This window comes from Ricinus communis, chromosome 9 (genome assembly GCF_019578655.1).
Source record: "Ricinus communis isolate WT05 ecotype wild-type chromosome 9, ASM1957865v1, whole genome shotgun sequence".
Classification (NCBI taxonomy): domain Eukaryota; kingdom Viridiplantae; phylum Streptophyta; class Magnoliopsida; order Malpighiales; family Euphorbiaceae; genus Ricinus; species Ricinus communis.
In genome coordinates, this window is record NC_063264.1 from 4382889 (window position 1) to 4410687 (window position 27799).

The following is a 27799-nucleotide window of genomic DNA, read 5'->3' on the forward strand; positions in this document are numbered from 1 at the left end:
TCTTGAGTGTTGTTTGTTTTTTTCTTTTCTTTTCTTTTTTTTTTTCATCTTCTTCTTGCCCTCTTTTCCTTAATCTAATTTTTGTTTTCTGGTGAAGTTTCTCGATCTTATATTGATATATCTTCAACCTGTTAATGCAACCTTTAAAGCAAATGTGTGATAGTTTCATGTTCAGTATGTCTTAAAAAAACAACACCTCTATGAACTCATATCCTCGATATCATTGAAATGATCCAAATTCCTCGGAATTTGGAAACTTATAAGAGGTTTGGTTATTGCTTAATTCCCTCGTACATTGAATGTCCTAGTTTTTTTATTGTTACAAACCATATCACAGACCTTGTTCCTTTTTTTTCCTTTTCTGAATTTGGTGACATTTGAAATTTGATGTATTGTTTTACCATAAAGTTTAAGGCACTAATTGGCGTAGGTAATTTTTTTTCCACACTTTAGCCAATGATTATATGAATGCCTTTTGAATAGATTACTGACTATGGAGAGAATTTTTGTCGTTTGAAGGAGATCCAACTAATTTAACCTCCATGATTGGTGAGGTGTCATTTATTTTATATGAGCTATAATACCTAATTATGCTAGGTTTCAGTTATTAATAATCTACGGTTGCATCAATAAAACCAAATAAATAAGATGGCTAAGTTATAGGCAACTTTTAGGCGCCACTTGACACCTACCAGGGATTTTAAGATTACGAGCTATTTAAGCCATCAAAAGTGGTTTGTTTTCTTCTCCTCGTGATAATGCATATCTCTACCTGAAGAAAGTGTTCCTTTTCTCTCCATTTTTCTTTCTCCTTGTTGTTTTTGTCTTAATTCCTTTTATTATTTGAGTGAAATAGAACAGATTCGTGTGGCTCAAATGAATATGACCCGATTGTATTGAATCTAAGCTCTTCCTTTAATTTCCTTTTTTTTTTTTCTAGGTTCAGTTAATGCGTAGTATAATTTATTCAAACTGTGTATCTATGTAAATGTAAGATTTGATCTCATGTCCTGCAAGTTTTTACCTATGCCATTCTCAACAGGACAATGCTTGCATACTTTACAAGTCCTAAATGAAACTCATCTCCACGCCCTAATTTTTATTTTGTTCAAACCTAAATCAGCTCTAAAACCAATAAACTAATGTTATCTTTAGTTGAAATTCATTAAAAAAATTATTTTATTTTAAAAAAATATATGAGAAAAAAGTAAAATAGAGATAATAAACTTGAAAAAGATATTTTGAAGCTATAGAATACATTGACAAACTAATGCTGTATTCATTTAAAAATTCTATCTATTATATTAGAATTTAGTTTAGTTATAATCAACTCCACACAAATTTAAATACGTAGAATACTATATTTATTTTCATTTCACTCTTTCTCTTATTATTTTCTCCCAATATCAAGATCAAGATCAACGGTAGAGAATTAAATTGGTCTATATCTAATTTATAAGACTGGTCTTTGCCTGAAAATAATTAATAAAGAGCCAGCATTTGATATTAGAAAAAACTAAAAAAAAAAAACGTGGTTCAATTTTTTTATGATTATAAGTACTCATCTCTATCTGAAGTTATTAGTGGTTATAAAAATAAATATTCTGTTAAAAGTTGCAAATAAATATTTTACTATTAAAAGTTTCAATTTGTAAGAATTAAATAAATTTTTTTTATCAACTATCATTATCATATTGCGATCGTGTATCATAATGTGAGTTTGGAATATAATAACTTATAATTTTATTATTTGATCATCATATTATATTAAAAAATTATTAATCCAGTGATATCAATTTAATGGTCAAAAGATGAATTTAAGAATTGTCAAGTTCTAATTTAATGTTTTTAAATACGAATAATATAATAACGATTACTAATCAAAGCCAAAGATAACTTAAAGCTTCTAAAACATAACTTTCTAATAATAAATTAATTTATTCTTACACAATTTTTAACCACGCTGCTCTTTTATCTATTTAAAATTATTAAAAAGTAAAATCACTTCAGTCTTATTTCTATTAATACCTATGGTTTAATCATCCAATATTGATTGATAGCCTAAAATAAATCTAGAAGTGGCGCATGCATGCATATATATGATGATTTATTGATTTTTGAAATCAAAACGCACTGATAAGGCAGTTAAAATAAAGTCAATAAAATTCCGAATCATGTTAGGCATGAATCCTTTGAACTTAACTACACTTTCCTTTCGACCAAACTCAGGTAAGGTGTAAGAATAACTGTTTATGAGTTTCTATGTTACCGTTGGTTCCAAAATTTCCTTCTGCTGATTAATATATGTATGTATAGGAGCAGGCACCTGATGCGGTTCACTTGGCAGCATTGACATTCATGAACAAATTTGATAAATTACGGTAGTGGCAGTTTTGTAATTTTGAGCAACTTCTCGAAGTCGGATTCGAGCGTTTTCAAAAGCTATTTTGGAAGGAAACGGGCCTCCGGTTCAAACTCACCGCCTTTGGCTGTGATGTCCGTTACTTTTCAGGTCCTTCGTTTTGGCCCTTAAATCTTAATTTTTGTATTTTTTGGTTTTTTGATTTATTTTTGATATTTTATAGTTTTTCCCTAAAGACTATTTATTGTTCTTTTTGAACATTATGGTGACCGGTTGTTTTATCTTAAATTTCAATAAATTTATATTTTTTTCTAATTTTCTGATATTATTAAATCAATAGAATTTTGAGAATTGTACTTTTGGTATTCTTACGAATAATAAACGGATTTGTAATTTATTTTATAAGTGCTCCCGCTACATAAGCACCCTACCCGTCCTTGTACTTTAGAGATGTTATTTTCGCATGCCTTAAAATTGCTTCGTAAGTACTATTGGTGTCCTTCTGCTACTTCACTGATGTAATGGAGTTGATATGCTTATAATGAAGTGACATTTTAGCTAAAGCATTACCCTCTTTTTTCACAGGTTAATATTCCATTTATGTACTTTTGCTTAATATTGAAAGAAAAGAATTATTCTGGTGTGGGTCGCTTGCATTTGATTTACATGCTCATCTCTTTTGTTTCGTTGATCTATTAAAAGAAAAAAGTTGTAATTAATTTACCTACAAAGATCCATAATCTGCTAATGCATAAGACGAGAGATGAGAAATTAATAAAGAGGTAATAATTAATAATTTATTATCGAAAGTAAAATTCAATTTAAAGTTTCTTTTTTCATATTCATTTCAAAAATTCTGATAAAAAAAAAAAAAAAAAGATAATATAAGCAGTTTACCCAGAATCACTCGACTGTAACAGCTTCCCAAAATGGAGACTGAATTATATAAATCTGCCAATAAATGAAATAAAGGTTTAAGTAGAGACATCATCTAATCCACCTGTAAAATAACATAAATCTGTTAAATGAGCAAAAAGCCTATATAGTAATAAACAAGTGTATTCAATTTTCGTTGCTTGTCTTCTGCATATTTAAATTCAGGGTCGGTGGACCAAAAGATTAATATTCTTTTGGCTAATTGCTAAGATTTCATTGGCATAATTATGTGCAACATTTCAAACTTCAAATCCAGCCAACTGAGCATCCATGTGGAACACCAATTTCCACTGTATACTACTGCTCATGCCAAGAAAAACTAAGAGATAGTATGGAGGGGAGGGGGGGGCCTCTCACATTCTAAATTGGTAGTTTATGTGTTGCAGTCATTAACAGTTTGTTTTTTGAGGGAATTATAAGAAGGGGGGGACTAAAGACATTAGATATAACTGTTGTTGTGAGCTATTATCGTTGCGAAAGATAAGCAAAATGTTTCCCATTTCCTTATCCAGACGATGCTTCAAGATTACACACTTGATTGATTAAGATCCTTAGAGTTGGCATTTCATTTAACCACAACTATTTTATGCAAAAGAAAAGTAACACTTTGCCACTCTCAAATCTTTGCTTCTCCTATAGAGGATTAGTGACATGTTAGGAAAATAAAATATTTAACTTATAATCTTATAGATAATTTTAACTTTATAAGTTTAAATTAGATTAAAAATTCAGATTTAACCCCATATTAAGAAAATAAAATATTTAAACGAAGAAAAAAAAATACATGTCTTTAGGAAAAATGATATGTATATATATATAAAAATCAATTTCTATGTGATATCATATAATAAGCATTCACTCACTTTCGGGTTTAGACATAGGAAGAGGGTCCTCTTTGTCTAACAAAGGAGATCTCATTTGTGAAAGGACTAAAACCAAACCTTAATAATATACTTTTGCTGTAGCAAAGTATATAATTGAGACATTTTTACATATGGTCAAAATTTTGGTAAACGTATTGATAACTTCTCCAATTAGAAGAGTATCAAAGCTCATTCTTCGGAGTCAACGTACCCTATAAAATTAAGGGAAAAAGGTATGAGAAGTAGCAAATTTTATATCTGATCAATGGCTAAGAAAGATCAAAAGGAATAATTAGAAAATTATAAAATTATTTTGAATCTTGAGATATTCGGGTCATGCTTTTTTTTATATGGGCTTTTTTGGCTCTTCCAATCAAGATTGCATTGATATATTAGATATTATTGTATTAGTAATTCCTTGGATATGATTCCTATAATTTTTAGGATATTTTTTTATCTTATCTTTATTTAAGTTATTATATGTCATTCTCACACCTAATTTTATTCTATCATTCAACTGTCATGAATCATATAACTTTATTTTATTAAGCTACTATGCAAGTTTACTCGGTTATTAAATTATGATTGGCACTTCACCAATATTTAGAAAAATATTTATGCTATATTATGATTAGTCCATATCATCAAGTATAAGGAAATATTTATGCTTTTTTATGACATATTAATCAAGCTAGAGTTTACATTATATGATGGCTTCAATTTATATTATAGTAGACTACAAGAAAGGATAGTCTAATTCCTTTGAATTTTAATTTTTAAAATAAAACCCTTAGATTAAGAGTAGTAAATTGGGCAACACATGCAATCTATAGTACTAACAGCATAATTAGGAATCAATAATATCTGGAAATAAACAAAAATGAAGGATTAGAAAAATTTGTGGGAAATTTATATGATGCCCAATTGCATAACCCTTTTTCTTTTTTCTGGTTCTGCATGGATGCTCATTCCTTTAATAAATTCCTGTAAAAGATTAGTCAAAAACCTGAATAACATTATAAAATTAGATTTATCAATTTTTCCAATAAAGACCAATCATGCATATTAATAATTGTATAGTTGTAATGGAACAAAAATAAAAATAGCAAAATTGACCATCACTGTCCATTGCTATTCTTGTTAGACAGAAACAGTCACTTATATTCTTTTTTTCAGTTGCTTTTCAAATGAAATAATAAACCCTCAGTTTAAAATTATCATCATTAAGAAATTTATTTTGTGTGTCTTTTTCTAAACTGAGGAATCTTGTTTCCCATCATTCACAGACTTGCAGCACTGAACTGAAACTTTGGAACTAACCACACTTTGATTAGGTCGGTTCCTTCAAGGCCCAGTTAATTCAACCCTTTATTTACTTATTTAAAATAATAAAAAAAATAAGTCAAATTTAAGGTTTTTTATCCTTCAAATTAATATATAGTAGCAACAGAAAATGTGTGCGAATAGGAAATTGTGGAGGTTAATTTCAATGATTATCCGAAATAATAGCTTCATTAATTCTGTTATTATCAATAATTGTAAGAAAAAAAATAACAAAAATGAGTTCTGTAAAACTAAAAAATGAAAATGAAAACAGGTACGAGAAAGGAGACAGTCTAGGGTCAAATCGAGTTGACAAAGAGAGAGGGAGTGGGGCCTACGGATGCTCGTGCTCATCTGTCAATCATGTCCCCTTGATACACTTCTTAATCCGGGCAATAAACTTTCTTCTTCTTCTTCATGCAGTGATCTTTAGCCACCTGGCGCGAGCAGGGCCGTGGATGTCATTGTCGCTGGCTTTTTTCTTTTATTTTTAATTTTACTTGATGTGGACCATAAACAGGTGACACGGCACTCCCATTTGTCATGTCAAGTAAAATTCAGTAACTCTGTCTGTCATTTTGTTTTTAAATTGCAGTTGGAAAAGGTTATCTTCCACTTGATGAATACAAAATAAATAAAGGAATGTTACCTTAGGCAGCCAAGTAAACTTATACCTCAGGTAAAAAAAAGAAAAGGTAACTTTTTATGGGGTTTTCTTTTGTTGTTATCGGTGTTGAGAAATAAGGCTAATAATTGGATTCTTCTTTCCGCTGTTATGCTCTATTTTAGTATCTATCTTTTATATTGGTATATGAATCATATCTAACAATTAGTAAATACTATTGATTATTATAGATTGAGATTTTTTTTTTACGTTTGTTCTTAAAATATGACTTATTACATCTAAAATTTATATTTTTCATTTTAAATTGAATAGTTAAAATTTAATTAAAATTTTAAAATAAAGAAGGAAAAAGATTTTAAGTAAATTGTTGAAAAAAGAAATGGGAATTGAATCTGCCACTCTAAAATATGCTGGAAGAGCTAAAATGAGTAGGCTTCGTGGGAGCGGTGAGGTGGTTATTTATGTTGATTGCTTGCTAATAGCTTCAAGTTCCGATGGAAAACATCATTGCTTGGTGCAGCTTAAATTAATTAGTACTCATTTTTTATCAATAATGTTTTGTAGAACAAAAGTACTTGTTTTCTGTCAGATTTTAACCCAAGGTTTTAAAAAAATAAATAAATTATTTTCATTATTTTAAGCTAAGTACTTGTATTATATTTGGGTAAGATGATTATATGTTTGATTGAACTTTAGCAGGATATAGTAGATGATATTGACATTGACACGGCCTGAGGCAGACAACGGAGCAGGGTCAATCTGGTCCAACTCTTTTATATACAATTAAGACTTTAGTTTAAATTTATAGAGATTTAACAGTTTTTTTTTCTCAACATTTTCTTAAGATTTATGTCAATTTAATTGATAATTTTTTAAATAAGCAGTTGATTGAATTATATATACCTAAAAATAAACTTAGTTACTATTTATTAATTATAAATTTTATAACCTTAATTCCATTGCTAAGTGAAATTCCATAAACAAAAATTATACTTGCCAAGCCAAGTACAGTGTAGTTAATTTAATTATTTATTCGTCGGTGTTTGGTTTTGAACATTGAAGAACACATAAACTTTGTAGTTTTAATAATGTTTTCATCTCGTGGCCAATGTTCCAAATGATCTGAACGAGAATATATAATTTATAAATGTCATATGATATGAGTGAGTCATGTCGGATTCTTTCACGTATATAAAATGACCCAATCCAACAATTATATGTGTTGTACTTAGTTTGTAATAATCAGTTTAAATTATGTGTTGTTTTCCGAAGGAAGGGTTTGAGTTTTGTTGGAAGGGTAACCGAAACATGCACCGAATTCTCTAATTGATGATCCCGTGTTAGTCTCGGTCTCGTGCCGGTCCCAAACATGGCACATTGTGAGAGGTTTTTTTTTTTTCTTTTTATTTTTTTATTTGACAGGAGGTTTTATTGTTTATGTACTTTTCCATGATGCCCATACGAAACCATGCAGAGAAGTACGTGAACTTTAGGTACCCTCTGATCCAGCCCAGCCCAATACAACGTAAATTTAGTTCAAAGGTTGTGGCTTTGCTGGGGAAATCTCGTGGGTTAGGCTATGAAATGTGATCCATGTTACTGATGAGCACAATTTGACACCTCTCAACGAGGCTCAATATCAGCCCACACGGTAGTCCTGCAATTTTTCTGAAAGTATGAGCCCTAGAGAGTAAGACATCTAAATTTACACCACCTCACGCCCAAAATTCCAACCCATCTCTTCACATATAAATTGAAACCATTTAAGACTAAAAATACAGTTGATTTATTTACTGGCTTCTACTGCCATTTTTAACTTAAAATCTCACAATTTTAGACACCACCTCAATACTAATTTAGCTACACCTAATTAGTAAATTCAAGCAATTTTTGAAAATAATGATATTAGATATCATTCACATGCAGGATTGTACATAAAATGTACATTTTCAATGTACCAAGAAAATAATTGTACTTGGAAGATGTTTGAAAAAAGAAAAAGAATCTTATGTCCTTTTCTTCTTTACTTTTTCTCTTTTTCTTCCAAGGCTTACTTGGATCGCTCCTTTATATGTATATATATAAAGAAATTGATCAGTTGCTTTTATATTAAGCTTAGCAACTCTTATCACACTAAATCAAGGGATTCCACTCTCTTATTTTTGCTTTTTCTTAAAAAAATAATAATATTCGCCTACAACGTTTGTTCTTATACAAATGTTGACCCTAAACATGTTAGGGCAGTAATTATTACAATAATCAAAGATTTTTCATTTGTCAAATTCTAATTAAGTACTAACATGCAATGAACACTAGTTTATGTTAAAATTAAGTTTACCACTAAATGGGCAAACTTATAGATCCAACTCGGAGGGGTCCTTTTCCTTCTCTTCTTCACCCACTAATTATTAAGAAAGAATGTAAACCCATCTGTCTGTCTGTCCCTCACTCACTTTTAGGCTATCCTCCCTTCCCTGGCCCACAATATGAGTTGTTTGCAAATGGCCTAAGAATGGGCCCCAACTTTTCTTTGTAAAAACATCTGCCAACTCAGATCGATTACTTTCTGATCTGACAAAATATTTAAAGGCCAGAGTGTCCAAAAATAGTAAACTTCTCTTTGTTTCAGGGCATTCCCATTTTGGACACAAGGTTCATAAGCTTAATATTACGAGGGATTTGAATTGGTCTATAATATGAGAAATACTGAGTTAGCTTGTTAATGGTGATCTCAGGCTTCGAGGGAGAATTGTGGAGGATACTAAAGCCTTTGTGCATGAGGTTGTTAAATATAAGGATGCGGGGGACTTGATCCACAGGGTGCTGGTATAGAATTTCTGACGAAATGCTAGGTAGTAAGGTGGCATCCTCCTCCTGCGGGTTGCTTTAATTAAGCCTAAGCAAGTGATCATGGTTTCGCTGGTAGAGGCTACAATATTGTCGTGCAAACAGTTTATATAGGGAGTCAAATTTAATCTGCTGCTGATAGTTTTAGTTGCTATGGTTTCTTGTTTGCCTCTACTAGCGGATTACATGTTCATCAAAGTGTTCCTGCTGGTTGGCTTTGTGGCTGGAACATGATGCTTTTGGCATTACTTAGTCTAAAAGAGTAGCTGTTGGTTCTTTCCAAGGTCTTACCCTCTGCCTTGTAATCATAAGTTACAACAAATAGTTGCTCAAAATCAAGTATTAGTTCCATTTGGGGAAGAGTATCAGAGCATCTCACATTTATAAAACATATATATAAGAAAAAAAAAAGTTAAAGGTGGGTGAGGCCTAACCATTTAAGTGGTCAATTCAAGTCATTTTGATCAAGATTTGATCCAACTATAATAGAGCTCAGTTTTAGCTTCTTCTTTTTTCTTATCAAAGGATTGGAACTCTATCCTTTTATTGTTACCTATCACCTTATCAACTCGATCAATTTAAATTTTATTATGGCATTAGAGTAGGGGTTTGCATGTTTCATTTTCTGAATAATCCAGTTTCTTAATTATATCATAAATACCACTTTCAGAGGAGGGTCATTTCCTGGTTGATTCTTTTTTTCTTTTTCATATCATTAGTGGTTCAAACATTAAGTTGTAGTTTGAATTTATGAGTGAGCGTTAGAGTATTCAACATCTATAAGATATAAAAATATTGACAATCACTGAAGTGAGTGGTACTAATGATTCTAATTGTGCCAATCTTATCTCTTCTCATGAATTGTGTGTACAGGAGGAATGGAGTAATGCTCTTTGTCATATTTTTTCTTATTTCTTGCGAATCGTGCTTCAGAATTTGATATACTTATTATGGCGTATAGAGGAGTGCTCGAGGGTAGTGGTGATTTTATTTAGGGCAAATTTACATTTTAGTACTCTTAATATTTTTTTATAAGTTTGCTTATGGTTCTATTAGCCCTTCACTAATTCCAAAATTATCATTTAAATCCCTCAATTTTTAAGTATTTATCTTCATTCCCCATTTACTCTTTTATTTTTTGTCACGACCCCACTCGTGGGCCCGTGACCGGCACTAGGGAATGGGTAGGCTTAAGGCCACCGAAACCCGTAGTAAGCCTGACACTCACTGATTTAAACAAATCTCATCTCAAATTAATATTATTAAAACCACAAATTATCTTAATAGTTACACTTTACAAAATTACTTCGGTCTACCAGAAAAACTAGGCGAGACCCGAAGCTCAGAAAATTTACAACTGATACATCTACTAATTACTACTGCGGAGAATCTAAGATTTACCAATTTACATACCAAATCAAATACATCACCCGATGATGAAGGAGTCGGGTTACTGAATAAGAGTCGCAGGAGAACTAACAGTCACGAATCTGAAAAATAGTAAAATGAGACTGTCAGTCTCGAGAGTGAGTTAAAATCATATATCTAAAACAGTTTCAAACATTTCAATATCACATTCATTTAATTTTAAAAATAATTAATAAATCACGCGAATCATACGTGTCATGTTAAGACATATGTGTCATGCCTTGCTTAAACAAAAATTATTCCACATGCAACGGGACGGAGTACTTCAGTATAACCCTAATCCCAACTCTAACATCTCGATTTATTTCAACACTTATATCTCAACTAACCTCAACTCTAACATCTCAAACCTCTCATTCCAACAGGACTGGCGCCCATAGAGCAAAGCTCGACCAGGGACCTTACCTCCAGTCCGGTCACTTAACTCTCAGCCTTAGCCTTTCGGCTCTCTTATCCAATAAGATTGGCGCCCAGAGAGCATAGCTCGACCAGGGACCTTACTTCCAGTCTGGTCACTTAAATTTCCAAATAAGCCGGCGCCCAGAGAGCAACGCTCGACCAGGGACCTTTACTCCGGCAACCACACTCTACTAAGCCTAGAGTGCGATGCTCGACTAGGGCAGGTCCTAATCTTTCTTTCTCAAAATTTTTACCTCTTTACCCTTTTCCTATCTCTCTCATATTATATTGGAACACTCATCCAACTCCTATGTTCTACTGCCGTCCCATCCTAAGTCATCATGCAATATTAAAATTGGTGATAAAGGAAAAATATATTTAAATAATAATTAAAAGCATCAAGAAAATAATGATAATAATTAAATAAAAAATTAAAATTGCAAATGAATAATCACAGTAGCAAATCAAATTTTATGCATGACACGTGCATAAGTGATATATGACTTTAACTCACAGAATTGGGCGACCTCCTAGCTCTGCTCCGGTGCCTCGGTAGGAGCGAGCCGAACGAACTGACAATCTAGTCACGGAAAATAATTTATCAAAACGATGAAACAATCGATCATTAATCCTAGGTCTAGACTCCTAGTACTGACTGTCTAAGAATCTCGACTTAGGAGAATTCTACCGAAAATCCGGCAGAACCTCCTTTACAACACGAACATTACCCCCCGTAAAAATGGGTCCAGGACCTGCCAGAAGAACACTCCAAATATCCAACAATTTAAACAACGGGAGTCGGGTCCCCAAACTTCACTATTTCCCGACTCTGCCACACAGCATAAAATACGAGGCAAGCAAACTGACAGACAATTATTTATGACTCACAAATATCATCAAATACTCAATATAACCCAATAAACACAAATTTAAAATCAAAGGATTTCTAAGATCAACGGCCAGAGAAAATTACCGAGACGCTCGATCGCTCGGTCGACTCGCCTCCAGCCACCGGAGTCCGATCGACGATCCGAACACATCATCGGACTCACAACGACGCGCTGATGACGATCCCTGCTTCCGATTTTTCGATCTGACACCCGATCATCCGGAGAAATTTGCGGACGATCTCGACTGTCGATTTGCAAACGAAGCCCGATCGCCACGAAACCAGTGCCATCGCGAAGCTTGAGCTGAGGAGAGTCGGGATACGTCCATCCTCCGCCGGAGCTCGCTGGAAAAGCTGAAAAACGCGGCTGCCCCCTACTTTCTCTCTCCACCGGATCTTCCGTCTCCGGCCACCACAGCGCCGCCAAAGAGAGCCCTTGCAGGGAGAGCCGATCGCCACTGACTCGGCCTCCGGCCCCTACGCGATTACCGCCAGACGTAGCTTTTTCTTGCGCTTAGCCCTTGATCACCAAGACGCAAAGACCCGGCCTCCTTCTTCACGTCGACGCCCGCTTTCTCTCTTTCTTCCTCTCTTCTTCCCCGATTTCTTTCCCTTCAATATCGACATTTGACCCCTGAACTTTTCCTTATTACAACTTGGTCCCTCAACTTTCTTAATTACTTACAATTTCATCCTGCAGAATTCTAATTTGACCCCCAAACTTCTTTTTAGCCTTCAATTAAGCCCCTAACTATTTAATTTGGGCCAAATTAGAATTACTGAAATTACACAATTACAAAAATACCCCTGACCGACATATTTATTTACAAAAATACCAAGCTCACAAATTTTCATTAAAACCCCATAAAAATAAAATTATACTTTTAATCCTTATTCCAAAATAATCCTCCAATTAAATCCTACACACAATTAAATTAAATAATCAATTTCCAACTTAAAATTTAATACTACTAATCAATTATAATACCAATTTTCCCAAAATTCTTTTATAAAAACATCCTTTATAATTTCTTCCAAAATTTTTCAATATATAATTTTACTTATATAAATATGCATTTGGGAAAATTTTGAATAACCAAAATATAATCATTTCTCAAATAATTTACTTGAATAATTTCTTAAAATTTCAAACTAATTGGGTATAGAAAATAACTCATTTATTTGATTAATATTAAATTTTTCATTAAATCATTTCAAATTAAACCCAATAATAATGAAGTTAAAATTAACTTAAATAAAAACTCATTATTAAATATATAAAAATTCCAGGTGTTACATTTTTCCTCTTAATCTTTATTAATTTATCATATTTATTCACACTAATAATATAATCCCTTTTTTTTTTTATTGTTTACCCTTAGTCTTCATTAACATTTCTTTTTAGTTTCACGGATAAAATTTTTTAAGATCGCCACTGCTTGATGTCTATATCCACTCCTCTAGCTAGTTGTTGCAGCCTCTTTTTTACATTCTGCTGGAGCTACCTTTCAGATTAAAGTTCATCAAGTGTTTCAGCTTTACAAAATGATTCGTCTAAGTGTTTTTAATGGCTGCAGTATAGGCTTTTGCATTTGTTGTGTTGAATGGGGTTGTGGATGTGTTGGACCGCTCTTATATCATTTGCTGCCCTAATTAATTCTAGTGTGGTTCCGGAAGAGTTGAAAGTTTTGGGGCTAGAACCAACATGTACCAAACCCATGCTTCTTTTGTACTTTTTCTTTAATACCATAAATTATGACCATGTTCAAGAAAAGAAGAAGGTAAAACACACTTTAATTAATGATTAATAAAAGCAAAAACAAATTCTCCACAAATTAGATCAGGAGAAGAATTAATATCACCGACACTTTTTTTTAAGAAGAAGAGATCTAATGTCAATTAAATTTGCTGGAATTTCCTTATCCAATATAACAAACAAAAAAAAAAAAGGAAAAAATGATAATGATGGGCACCAAAAGTCAATTTTCTCATTTATTATTTATTTGCCAAATTTGGATTTTTTTTATAAATCAGTTTTCAATAGAGATAAATTAATTATTAATATCATTCACTATTAATAATTAAATAGTAAGTTACTGAATAGTCCTCAACGGCATTGACATTTGACAGTAAGTTAACAGCATTACAAACACACACACACACACACACACACACTCTCTCTCTGTCTCTCTCTCTCTCTTCAAAAATAGAATTATCAAAAAAATCGAACTTTTTATTTGAGATCTAATCTCTCTTTCTCTCAGTCTATCATCTCGGTTCCTTGTCTCTTGCCCGTTTCTTCTTATACAACAGAGCATCTTATAGACTCAGATCTCATTTTTGCAAATACCCATTTCCCCATTCAATCAAAAGCAGTAAGCTTTCTTTGCTTTCTTTCTGTTCTTTGAAACTGTTTTCTTGGTGCTGTATTTGCGTTTTTATCTTACAAATATTGGTTTTTTTGCTGGATCTTATTGGAATTCCATCTCGGTTTTGATTAACCTGGTTAATCTCGATTCGGTTTTTATTTAAATTGGATTTGTCACATTCTTTTTTTTCTGCTGGTTTCATCGTCATGTTTCTTGTCAATTCTGTTAGTTCTTGATGTGTTTTGAATGGAAAAGGGTATACCTCTTGCAGATCCGTTAGATATTGTCCATTTTTGTTGCTCCTTTAGCTGTCAATTTATCAGTTTTAGTTCACGAAGTTTAATATTTTTGTGTAATTGAATGTTGCTTTTGTATCATTGCTTTTCATTTAGTTTGGCTGTCTATTTAGTAGATAGAATTATCCGTAGTTAGAAATGTTTTATAATTGGGATTGCTTTTATAACTGGCAATAAATGTTCAGCTTCTAGTCTGGTTGCCTAGGAACACGGATCTATATATCAAAAACAAGCTTGCCACATGCTCTTGAACTTTAGTATTTTAATTATGTTTATGCACCATAGTATTTGTTTGCCCAAAGATTTAGGCATTTGACATCTACTTTTGCTTTCTTGATGAGTGGTCCGTTTCTCCTTTTCATATTCAAATAACTGATAACCCTCCTGTGAACTGGTGGAGTTAGATTTCTCAAAATTCTGACTGGTTATATTGGTGGGATCCATTTGTTGTTTCTTTTCCTTCATGATTAAGTTTATGTTGTTTTCTTGGTTACTCTTTGCACCTATAAGCCTTTTATTTTGGCATCTGTGGATTCAGACATACATGAAGTTCGATCCAGCATCAGTTATTGGATCTATTATTATGTCTACCATCTTAATCAATTCCGTTGAATATGAATTTACTGATGGCCCATTAATTTCTTTATTATTAACAGGTTGATCAGCCAATATCTATTGTTGATATCTGCTAAATCCTAAGTGAATCTGTATTACCTCATTTTTCTTTCAAATTAGAGCCTTGAGGTATTAAACAAGCAGGGTTATCTTGGATGGTGAAATTGACATAAGATTAGTATAGTGGGATAAGATCTTCATTATGATATTATAGTGCTTAAGTGAGAGCAGAAAAATATTTTTGAGCATCTAAGAGAGAGGGAAACAATGAGGGGGAGATCTGATGGGAACCAGAAGAAGCGATTGATCACTTCTGTCTGTGTAGTGGCAATTTTTCTTGGATTCATATATTTTTATTATGGATCCATTTTTGGCTCTCAAGAATATGGGAGCAAGTTGAGAAAACTCGGGTCACCTTATTGGGGTGGGGATGATGATTCTGATGGGAAACAAGATGAATCAATCAAATTCGGCCAGGAAGATGGAGAGGACGATAGTGTACCAAAGAGCTTCCCTGTAAGTCTCTCCCCTTTCTCTTTAATTTGACACTCTTCTTGCAGCAATTTGTTAACTGATAATGATTCATTTGTCTGATCCTGATCATGAAGGTATGCGATGATCGACATTCAGAACTCATTCCCTGCTTAGACAGGCATCTTATTTATCAAATGAGAATGAAGCTGGATCTCTCTTTGATGGAGCATTATGAACGCCATTGCCCTCCTCCTGAAAGGCGGTACAATTGCCTGATTCCTCCTCCAGCAGGGTACAAGGTGCATATGTGCTAAAGCTTAGCAGTCAGAATAGTTTCATAATTTCCTTGTGATTGTCTTACCAATTGTAGATTTAATATGTATTAATTATTCAATTGTAATGCTGTACCTCTGCTCTGATCATACAGATCCCAATTAAGTGGCCAAAAAGTAGAGATGAGGTATGGAAAGCAAACATTCCTCATACCCACCTTGCACATGAGAAATCTGACCAGAACTGGATGGTTGTAAAAGGTGAGAAGATATCATTTCCTGGGGGTGGCACACATTTTCATTATGGAGCTGACAAATATATTGCTTCAATTGCAAACGTAAGATTTCTTTCTCTTGCTATGGATGTGATTATATGGTTTTCAACTTCTTTTTTGAACCAATTCTGATGCATATTCTTTATTTCTATACTATGTAGGATTTGTCTGCTTTTCTCCCCCTATTCTAAGCATTCTTAATTCTTTTATACATTCCTTGTCCTGCATGATTATAGCAATAAATTACTTTTTTGTTGTCTGTTGGCAGATGCTTAACTTCTCAAAAAATAACTTAAACAATGAAGGAAGGTTGAGAACAGTTTTGGATGTTGGCTGTGGTGTTGCTAGCTTTGGTGCTTATCTTCTGTCATCTGATATCATTGCAATGTCATTGGCACCTAATGATGTGCATCAAAACCAAATCCAATTTGCCCTAGAAAGAGGAATTCCTGCATATCTTGGTGTTCTGGGGACCAAGAGACTCCCTTACCCAAGCAGATCTTTTGAGCTTGCCCACTGTTCACGGTGTAGAATAGATTGGCTTCAAAGAGATGGTATACTTCTTCTTGAGCTTGATCGTTTACTTCGACCAGGAGGCTATTTTGCCTACTCGTCTCCTGAAGCTTATGCACAAGATGAAGAAGATCTGAGGATTTGGAGAGAAATGAGTGCCCTTGTGGAACGAATGTGTTGGAGGATAGCTGCAAAGAGGAACCAAACTGTTATTTGGCAAAAACCTCTGACAAATGACTGTTACATGGAAAGAGAACCTGGTACACTTCCTCCCCTGTGTCGGTCTGATGATGATCCAGATGCAGTGTGGGGCGTGTCTATGGAAGCTTGCATTACACCCTACTCTGATCGTGAGTGTTCCTTTTGCATATGTTCTTTATTGAATTTCCTTGTTCTTAGTAGCTAATCTTTTTCATTTGTTATTTATTTGAATAATGATTGGTACCTACTTTCTGCTCATTAATATTATATCTTTTTCCTTAGTTAAGTTTGCTGTAATTACGAACTAATGGATTGTTTCCTAAAATGAAGTGATTCTTTTGATTCCTTATCCGTTGATTATATGTCATTATACCGGGAACAAAGGTGCTTTAGGCTACACCAAGTTTGATTAGATACGTGCAATAAGTGCTCTAGATTTTGTCATGTCATTGTACTTGCAATGAATCTGGAGAGTATATAGTCTTGCAAAATTATTAAGCATGTAATTGCTGTATTCGTGTATAAAAATGTAATCGTTGTATTCTTTTTGCGTAAATTCTGGTGTCAACCCATTATATGGATATAAAATCTTTCATCCCTATGAGATGGCCTGTATTTTTAAGTTGATATTTGTTTTGGACTTGCCTAACTCTAAGATTTTACTTTCCTATCAGATGACCATAGAGTTAAGGGGAGTGGTTTGGCTCCTTGGCCTGCCAGATTAACTTCTCCTCCTCCTAGACTGGCTGATTTTGGCTATTCAAATGAAATGTTTGAGAAGGACACTGTAAGTAATGGAAAATACTATAAAATGTGTCTTAAAAACTTTGTTTTCCCTAATTGCTGTTTATCTGTGGTTATTTGGGAGCACTTCTCAGTAGCAACATACAGACAAGAACTTAGGCTTCGGTGTTGCTTGTGTGTGGTGCAGGAACTTTGGAAACATAGAGTGGAAAATTATTGGAATCTCTTAAGTCCAAAGATACAATCAAACACATTGAGGAACGTGATGGACATGAAAGCAAACCTGGGGTCATTTGGAGCTGCTCTTAGAAACAAGGATGTTTGGGTAATGAATGTCATCCCTGAAGATGGACCGAAGACGTTGAAGGTGATATATGACAGAGGACTGATTGGCACTGTTCATAACTGGTATGGAAATCAACTTTGTTTAAATTCATTTAAACAGACATCTGACTTTTCTTCTTGCCAAGATTACTCTCTGGTGCTTTTCCCTGTTTCGTTTTTTCTTTTTTTAACTCCTTAGGAGGTTCATTTTATTATATCTTTTTCTGGTCTTTTCTTTACAGTGATGAGAATAGATCTAACTCAGTGAGTTCTTTTAGTTATTGACCCCACAAATATAATTTTATGATTGGGTTGAGGTATATGATATAACCTCTCTATGTTAGCAAGACTTATTCCTCAATGGGGGTAGGGACAGAGAGAGAGTGTAAATATTCCAAGAGGACCACAGGCTGTAGATTGTGAAACGAATTGGTATCTCAAGATCATAATATGTTCCTAGTTTGACTAATTCAGACTTCTTTTTTAAGTTTGATGATGACTTTTCATTTCCATCAACTTTAATGTATTGGGGATTGTTAGATGTAATATGTGCCAAACCGAAACTTACATAAATTATCTTCTTTGACAGGTGTGAAGCTTTTTCAACATATCCTAGGACTTATGATTTGCTCCACGCTTGGACTGTGTTTTCTGAAATAGAGAAAAAAGGCTGTAGTCCTGAAGATTTGCTTATAGAGATGGATCGCATCCTTAGACCTAGTGGTTTTATAATCATTCGTGACAAACAATCAGTGGTAGATTTTGTGAAGAAATACTTAGTGGCATTGCACTGGGAAGCAGTGGCAACATCTGATTCCAGTTCAGATTCAGACCAAGATGGAGGCGAAATTGTGTTCATTGTCCAAAAGAAGTTATGGCTGACAAGTGAAAGTCTCAGAGATGAAGAGTAGGACTACAAAATATGGTCCTTTCATGCCTGCTCCTCTATATTTCCTAGTGCTCCAATGGATTAAGAAGGTCATATGAGGCAGTGATGCAGTAAACAATTTCATTTTGTAGCATTAAGTGATGTTCACATCAATTTTTTTTGCCCACCTTTATTCCATATAATGATTCAATTCGATAGCGATAAACTATCAGCAATTCAGCTTTTATAGGGTATTCTTCTTTATCTCCTTTTTAGTCCTGAGTGCAGTGGCAAGTAGTACTTCAGCTATTGATTAATAATCACACGCAATATGTGCAGCTGAAGTTGATAAGAATTGTGGCTTCTAATTGTCTAATATTATTTATTAAAGAATACTGTCTGCATTCTAAATTATATAAGTTCATTTCTTTGCTAATATTCCTGAAGATGCAAATTCAAAGAACAGTTGTGGTATTTTGCTCCAGGAGGTAGGTAGTTTTCTTGATTCAGATGTTGTATATGTGCTTACCATTAAGATGCGGTTGCCTTGTAACAAGTCGGCATTCTGGAGCCCTTCTTCTTGTTGGTTGTTTTTGTCTGTTTAAAAGAAGTAAAGCCCCCCAGCTAACTGGGAAAAAGAGAAAATAGACAAGACTGCCAAGTTCTAGTTGAAATGAGAAAGATATTAGTATTTGTTCACTATGGAACTGAAAAACTGGGTGGATAAACTTATGCTCCGTCCGTCCTAAAATGATATACATGGATTTAAAAGTTAGTTTTTTCTTCTTTATATAGTTGATTTTTCTTTTACTATTTTTACTAAATCACTTTGTTAGACATGTTATATGTTAACTATTCACATTAATTTTGTTAAACTTGCCGACTTATATATTGTTGTCATATAATTTATAACAATTGAATTTCAAATAAAAGATCTAATATCAAAACTGTAGTCGATAAAAATTATAATTTCAAAGTAGAAAGAAAAAAAAAATAATTTTACATAATAATATTCATTACAATTATAATTATAACATATATAAAAGTTCCAATGAAAAAGAGAGACAAATAAATTTACTAATAGAGTTTTATTAATTTTCTGATAAATTGAATTAATTTTAATTTAATTCGGTAATAAATTATATTAATAATTTATTAAATAAAACTCTAATTTTAGAAATTCAACTCTATTAACAATTTTAATCATTAAATATAAATAAGTATAATTTTAGAACTCAAAATAATTAAAAATAAATAAATTTCTTTGCATATATATCCATTCTAAGTACGTTTGTGCTTGGACAAATTGTAATTTTATTTAAAATCATTTAAAAAATATTATTACTAATATGATATGTCTACTTGAACTGGATCAATTTAATTAAAATATCAAACACTCAATTAGGTGGACTAAAAAATGGAGTTGAGTACCCAAAAAGTGGACGTTGCAAAGATATGGGTCATCTTTTTATTTAATTTTTATAAAGAAATGAGTCATCTGGTTATTGGTATTATAACTGTGGGTGCAAGTGCAACCTAAACCAACATGCCCATGGTACTACCATAAATACATCCAAAAATAAAGCACATGTCATGTTGCTGCCTATTTCTAATGTTGTCGAATGAATTTTTCCTCGTTCCCTACCATTTGGCACTCACAAATTATTATAAATAATCAATCACTCTGTCAGTTCTGATTGGCCATATGGTGCCTCAATAACACCATCCGCCATCCTCCACATACAACTACACTTAAGACCAACCCATCTTAGCCAACATGTATCATGTTTCTCCCAGTCCAATTCCTTGCCCAATTGGGGCACATATGGACCCTTTTCTGGCCAATGCCCCCAGACCACAAAATCTTGGTTTCTGTTGTTCTTCTCTCTTGTTCTCCTGCCAAGAGGAAATTATGCTCTCCCTAGGCAAGAGGGATTTTTGTGTTTTTGCCACATCACACCATATGATTCCATAGGCATTTAAAGTTGCAATCTTATGGGTTTGACCCACGTCTTTGTGCTTGCTTGAATCTCTTTCCACTTGGCAACCCATTTCTAATTTATTAATTAAGTTTAGTGCATGTCCTTTTTGTTTCCTAATTGTTGGCTGTTGCTGGCTGGACGGTTAAGAGCAAAATTTATCCCTCGTATTTCCTAGTCACCTGTCACCCACGAAATATGACAAACTAGACCAACCAAAATAAAACTATCTATAGAGTAATATATTGTAAGAATGTTTAAATACATATTTCCGGTTACAATGGCCGGTAATATCATTGTTTTTGCTAAAAAGTGTGTTATTTTAGTTTAAATAAGATTTTCAATTTTAATATTGAATACGCAGCTACATTAAAATATTTAAAATAATATTTTATTATCTGTAACGTTTTAGAAAAATAAGAATTAGACTAACTCTAGATACATGTAAAAAAAATCGTCATCCCCGTAAAGTTTTTAGCTCTTCAAAACAAACTCTTCTTGCACTAGAAGTATGCTAATTGTTCTTAGGTTGTTTGTTTTTATGTAATGTATAAAAACTAGATTAGCCTAAGCCAATGAAGTGAATGGCCAGAACCTGAAGCAATTGTATATGATTTGGCAAGACGGCTGGGTCCCTAAAGCTATAGGGTAAAACCGGGAAAAGAAGGATGACCCAGAAGAAGGGTTCATTTCGACAAAGGCAATAAGAATAAGAAGGAGGAGATATTCTACCATATAAAGAAGCAAAAGGCAAAAGGTTAGATAATGATGAACATAAATAGAGCAAGTGGGATAATTAGGTTTTATTGTATGTGAGAGGAATGGTTAATATCAAGAGCTTTTGCCTTTGCCCTATTACCAGCTTCCTCTTCTTTTTTTTTTTTTTTTGGGTCTTTTCAAATTGATGCATATCTAACAAAATTAAGGCTAAGAAGATGGTCCCCATGTTGCCCTACTCATAAGGGAAGAACCCTCACTCCACTCAATTTGCCTTTGTCGTGGGGTTCACTTCGTGGAGACTGAAAACTACAACATATACATTATATTATTATTACTATTATGTTTCCTTTCGATTTTGTTGTAATCTTTGGGGTGAAGAAGCCAATGCTCAAAACTTATGCATCTCTTTTTTAAGTTACTTCAACTTCAATTTTTAAGTTCAGTTCTGTAACTTCCTAACACCCCTTTTTACCCAAACCCAACCCATATTTATTATATAACCACACAACACACAAAATAAATAACTTTGTTTTTAGACCTTTTTTACTTTTTAATACAAAAAAAAAAAAACCATCTTGTTATATAATAATAATAATAATAATAATAATAATAATAACAATGGATTTTATTGTAATCAAAATAGCAACGCAGATTTTTGCTATGCATAGCTAGATGATTAATATTTTTCTATAAAATATTTTCACTGCCCTTATTAATTATTATAATTTGTGTAATGAAATAATAATTAATAAAATGTGTTCTCGACTTGCATTATAATCTTTTCATTTCATTACGTCTTATATTAAAAATTATATCAAATATATTTATACCGATGGTTCTAATAGAGAAAAGTGAGTGATCTTCGTGTTATTATAGCGAAAACTATAAGATGATTGCTATTTTACAATTACTTTAAATTAGATTTTATTATGTTTCGGATTTTAATAAAAATTAAAAATAAAAACTAAAACTGAGTCGTTTTGGATATTGGGCTGATTTAATTTTAATTTTGAAATTCAGATACTTTCTAAAATAATTTATAATGATTTCATATCAAAAATAAAATATTTATTTCAGTCCAATTCAAGTGCCAGAGATGGAATTAAAATCTTTACTGGTTTTTAGTCTCACTCTATGGACTAGTTCTGATTTGATACTAGATCCGAACCGACATTGTACTCGGAACTGGTTTCAGCATCGAAATGAATTTAAATATTTACTAATTTTAATAAAGAATAAAACACTCTAAATTTTCTTTATACATACATATATATATATTAAGTACATATACAGCAGTCAACGGAAAAGAAGCAAGGCGGAAGGAGTCGGGGAGCGTGAAATGATAGAAGGTGGCAGAGATGGAGAGGCAATGGGCGGAGAGAGCCACGTGTCAATCATGCTCGCCGTGTCTGAGGCGGATATTAAGGCTTTTTCTAATATTGTTATTTATTAATTTAATATATATGAAGATTAAATTTAAAAAGTCGTCGCTGTTCACGCAATCATGCTTTGCCAGTTTTCTCTAAAATATGGTCCAGCTCATCACCCATTTTCTCTCAATGGCAATTTTGTAACTTTACTATATATTTCTCCCCTCCCCCACAAATATCATTTTCTTTTTCTTCCATATCTTCATTTTCACGCCATTTTATTTCAATTTATCGCCTATAGTGTTTTAGTGTTGCTGTTGCGACATAAGTCAATAAAGTAATCGGTGGGTGCTCTTGTTTTATTGCTTTTATCTTTTATTTTTTATTTTTATTTTTCTATTTATGGGTAATATATATATTGTTAAGTAAAAAACAAAAGAAAAGAGTGAATTTTCGAATATCATTTTTGATACATATGTAGCATTTATTTTGGCATAGTGCGATGTGATTTAAGTCTAACATGACTTCACATCGACCCATTGAAAACCTAAAGTTGATGTGAACTTTACCAATTAATCATTTGTGAATATATAAACTTGCATTATTCATGTAAATATTAAAAATATTATTTATATTTTTAAATTTATAACATTTGAGTATTACTTAGCAAGGATGTGCTAACTAATTAGTACATGTAATGTGATAATTTGAAATTTATATTTAGATTTGTTATCAATGCTTATTAATTGATATAGATAGATGTAATTTGTAAACCGTAGACCTTCTCGATAAAACATATCAAATTAATTATAAATAATAATTTATATATTTTAAAAATTAAAATAATTAGTTAGTATTTTAGTTTAAAGTTAATATAACATCAAAAATTAGTGAGAAATTAATAGTAATATTAATAAATATAGACTATGAAAACATTTTTGCGATGTGGGGGACCAAAGTCCCAGCTTACTCTCTATTGACCCAAAAATGAAAAATATGGCACCATTTGAGTAATTTGAAATCTTTTATTGAGGCCAAGTTAATTATGATGCCATATATTATATCTATTGAACATATATATTGAATGGAGTCAATATGTCAGTAATTATTCATGTTTAATTTTGGAGTTAAAATAATAAAAGAATAAAAATAATAATTTGATGAAAAAAAATTTAATGATTATATAAATTAATATAGGTAAATAATAAATAATTTGGCATGTAATCTTTTTAGTTTTATTTTATATTTATATTTTGACGTTACAAGTTAAATATATTAATAACAATATATTACAGAATTAATTACTATTACTCTTCTATGTACAAGTCCGACTCTACTTTTTCAAAACTAGATTAGTAATTTTATGATTTTGTTCATTGTCATAAAGAGTTGTTAATTATTATAAAAAGATAATTCTTCTCTTAACGATATTGTTGAATTTATGAACATATACCATTTGTTAACTAATTTTTAATTTTCTCTATTGTTGTCTTTTTATTTTCACTTTTTTATATTTAATAACATCTCTATTACATAATCCAATATACAACTAGAGTTATAAATAAGCCGAATTTTATGCAAGTTTACTCCTCTAATTTTATTATAATAGTCGACTTTTAGTAATTTATTTGGATTAAAAAAATATTTAATAAGATTAATTATTAAAAAATTAGCTAAATTAGATAAATTTATCATTTTATGGATATTTTAAAATTTATTACACTTATTCCAATATAAAAATAAAATAAAAAAGCTAATTGCATTAAATATATAAAAGTATAAATAATTAGATTTTTTATTTGAAAAAAGTTATAATAAAATGAAAAAAATAATTTGTAAAAATCTTTAATAAATAAATTAAGTCTAAACTAGGTATGACCAGTTGATAAGCTAATTCATAAAATATAGCAATAATTTTAATATTTTTACTTATAAAATATATATAAATATAGATATTTAATTAAATTTATTTATTAAATTTTAATAACCATATTCTTACTTTTATAAATAATTTAATTTAGAGCTTTTCCAATGGTGCGTTTTATTTTAAAGAGTATAATTTTTATTATAAAAGTATTATGAAGAGTATTTAAATAAAAAAATAATTTTTTATTTAAATCTAACATATTCTTTATATTTTATTGTTTATTTTACTTTTATTTACATAACATTAATAGTTTTAATTTTTTTAAAAAAATTATTAATATAAAAATAAAAATAACAAATATATCAATTAAATTAAATTTATAAAAATTTATAATGTATTTATTAAATATAGAATATTGAGTAAATGCTTACTACACAATGGGAATAACAAAATTTCGAAGGAGAAAAATATTAATGAAAATAATTAATGAAAAATCGACAAAATAGCCCATTTACAAAAGCAAATCGTGATTTAATACAACAACTAATATACGTTGAGACCCAAAAGACATTTATTTTTTCAATAATTAAATAAAAGAAAATATTTTTTTCCAATTAATCAAATTTGATTTATTTTATTCTCTAACTCTTTTATATATTTACCTAATAATTTTTTTCTCTTTTTTAATAACTTTTTGTATGATATTTAAAACTAATTACTCGTTTGTTCGTGCATTGCACGACCATTTAATATTCATTTATAATATTTTAAAAAATAATAGAAACTAATAATTTTTAAATATTCTTAATTTTTTAAAAATTATACTAATGTAATAATATAAAAATAATTTTTAAGATATTAATTTATTAATTATAATATTATATAAATTAATACTATCAATATAATTTATATTACTATCTTTTAAAATTATAAACTATTATAATAATTAAAAATTAATTTATTAGTAAAAATAATAATATTATTTCTGGAATTAAAATAATTATTTAATTAAAAACTAATTTATTAGTTAATATAATATTATAATATAATTAATATACTATATTTAAAATAATCATTATCTAAATAGAAAACTAATTATTATCTAATTAGAAAATTAATCATTATCTAATTAGGAAATTAATTTATTATTAATATGTTATTTCTTAAGATTAGAATAAGTGTTTAATTAGAAATGCAATTCATTAATTAAGAATCACAAAATTACACATAAGTTTGAATCCCATATATTAAAATAAATACACATATTAAGACAACAATCTTATGTATAAAAAATTAAGTACACAAAATCAAAAAAATTAGATTTCAAAAATTTATATATATATATATATCTTATTGCCATATTAAAATCTTTCTCACAGCATAGATTAATATGAAAAATAGAAAATGTAAAATATTGTGTGATTTATTTACTGATCGGATAATTTTTAATTTTTTTTAAAAGATGCTATTAAATAATTCAGTTTAAAGTCAGGAATAAAAATAAAAATAATTTTATTTTATATATCGTTTGATTCAATAAAAAATAAGAATAGATTCATTTACAATTGATTCTAATAATTATATTTAATTATAGTTAGAAAATAATAATACTTAATTTATAATTACTATGCAATAAATATATAAAAGTAATATTTATTATTTTCCTTGTTTGAACATTTATAATTGATTTGATTTGATTTCATAAAAATGTATTTTATTGATGGATTAATACCATTCTAATTAGTTTAAAATTAATTGTTGATGAATCAACCATCAATAATAAAAATAATTCATTTTTATTTCCCCTCTCACGTTTTTTCGTTTACAAACCAAACGAGCTGGTAGTAGGTTGGTGTGTTTTGCTATTTAGTGAAGTGTGTGTTGTGGCAAATGGGTGATATCTGATGTCTGATATTAAGTGGGCATGAAGCTTTCCTAATACGTTGAGAACATGTTCATTTTGCGAGTGAATAAAAATATTGTATAGTGGATTTTCTTTTTCGCTTTTGATGATAACCTTTTCTCCTACTTTCTATTATTTCTTTGGCAGAATATATATATATATGAAAAAAAAACATCAACATCCAAGACTAATCAATTTTATTGTATAAACTCGGTGTATTCCCAGCTATCCACTATACTGATAACATTAATAATATTTTAAAATTTATTTTAAAAAAATTCACACTAACTAATTCTTAAAATATTTATTAATAGATAAATATTAGTCATAAAATAAGTGTGAGATTAATAATTCACCGCTAGAATGCATATATTACTGTATATTGTGGTTTTTTATCTAAAAATTAAATACTATTTATTTTTTAAAATTTAGTATAATATAAAAATTAATTTTTAATATATATTAAAACTTTTTTGAGTTTTTATACATTTAGCTAATACTCCTTTTTATAATTAATTCAATTGAAAAATTAAATTGATAATTTAGAGTTGCATATTAACTCTTAAACTTATTAATCTCAAATTTCTTCAAAATTAATAAATTTAATTAAATAGAATAAAATTTATTAATATTGCTGTCCAATAAAAATAATTTATTAATGTTATTTTACTTTCTTTAATATTTTATTTTTAGTACAACTTAATTCAAAAAAATTCTAAATATTTTAAAAATTACTTTTTGAAACAATATTATTAAATTATTCCATTTAATTTTAGATTATTAAATAAAATAGTTAAAAATTATTATTTTATTAGCCATTAAAATTGAATCATACTAAAAGTAAAAATTCTTAATTTTATTAATTCCATTCGACCTTTTTATATAAAATCCGTCTTTATACTACTAAATTATCATGATTTTCTACTAATAATGAACTAGTAAATTTAATATTTATTTTACAAAACTAATCTGTATTAAAATAATTTTAAATTATTAGTTTAATTCTACTTAATTCATACAAAGAATAGTATTTATAGTTTCATAACAAAGTCAATTTTTTTTAATATTAATAAAAAATAAAAATCTATTAATATATAGAACAAATTTAGGGGCAAAATAGTATTTTAACCAAAGTTAAAATGTCAAAAGAAAAAGATAAAACCGTGAATTTTCTTAGTAAAATTAAAATATCGCGAGAAATTAAACTCCGTTTCAGTTATTTGATGGCGCAGGGAAAGGAAGGAAAGCGAAGAGAGAGAGAGACGCGCTTTCAAGTTCAACTAATTAAGAGAGAGACCCCAAAAAAACACACAACAGTCACACCAAAACTCATTAAA

At 30.4% G+C, this 27799-nt stretch overlaps 1 protein-coding gene across 1 annotated transcript; it reads left to right on the top strand.

Annotated features, from left to right (window-relative positions):
- Positions 1 to 13809: 13809 nt before the first annotated feature.
- LOC107260735 (probable methyltransferase PMT3) lies at positions 13810 to 19059 on the top strand. The gene is made up of 8 exons (XM_015727958.3): positions 13810 to 14047; positions 14994 to 15468; positions 15561 to 15725; positions 15854 to 16036; positions 16242 to 16836; positions 17362 to 17474; positions 17619 to 17839; positions 18345 to 19059. Exons 2-8 carry the CDS (start codon positions 15220 to 15222, stop codon positions 18664 to 18666), a joined length of 1848 nt encoding a protein of 615 aa, XP_015583444.2. The 5' UTR covers positions 13810 to 14047; positions 14994 to 15219; the 3' UTR covers positions 18667 to 19059.
- Positions 19060 to 27799: the final 8740 nt, after the last annotated feature.

What these genes read in the sequence shown, in the direction of transcription:
- LOC107260735 (XM_015727958.3), top strand. Translation starts at nt 15,220, where the DNA reads ATGAGGGGGAGATCTGATGGGAACCAGAAGAAGCGATTGATCACTTCT. An exon ending in ATATTGCTTCAATTGCAAAC is followed by an intron (nt 16,037 to 16,241) that starts GTAAGATTTCTT and finishes GTCTGTTGGCAG; the next exon opens with ATGCTTAACTTCTCAAAAAA. An exon ending in ATTGGCACTGTTCATAACTG is followed by an intron (nt 17,840 to 18,344) that starts GTATGGAAATCA and finishes CTTCTTTGACAG; the next exon opens with GTGTGAAGCTTTTTCAACAT.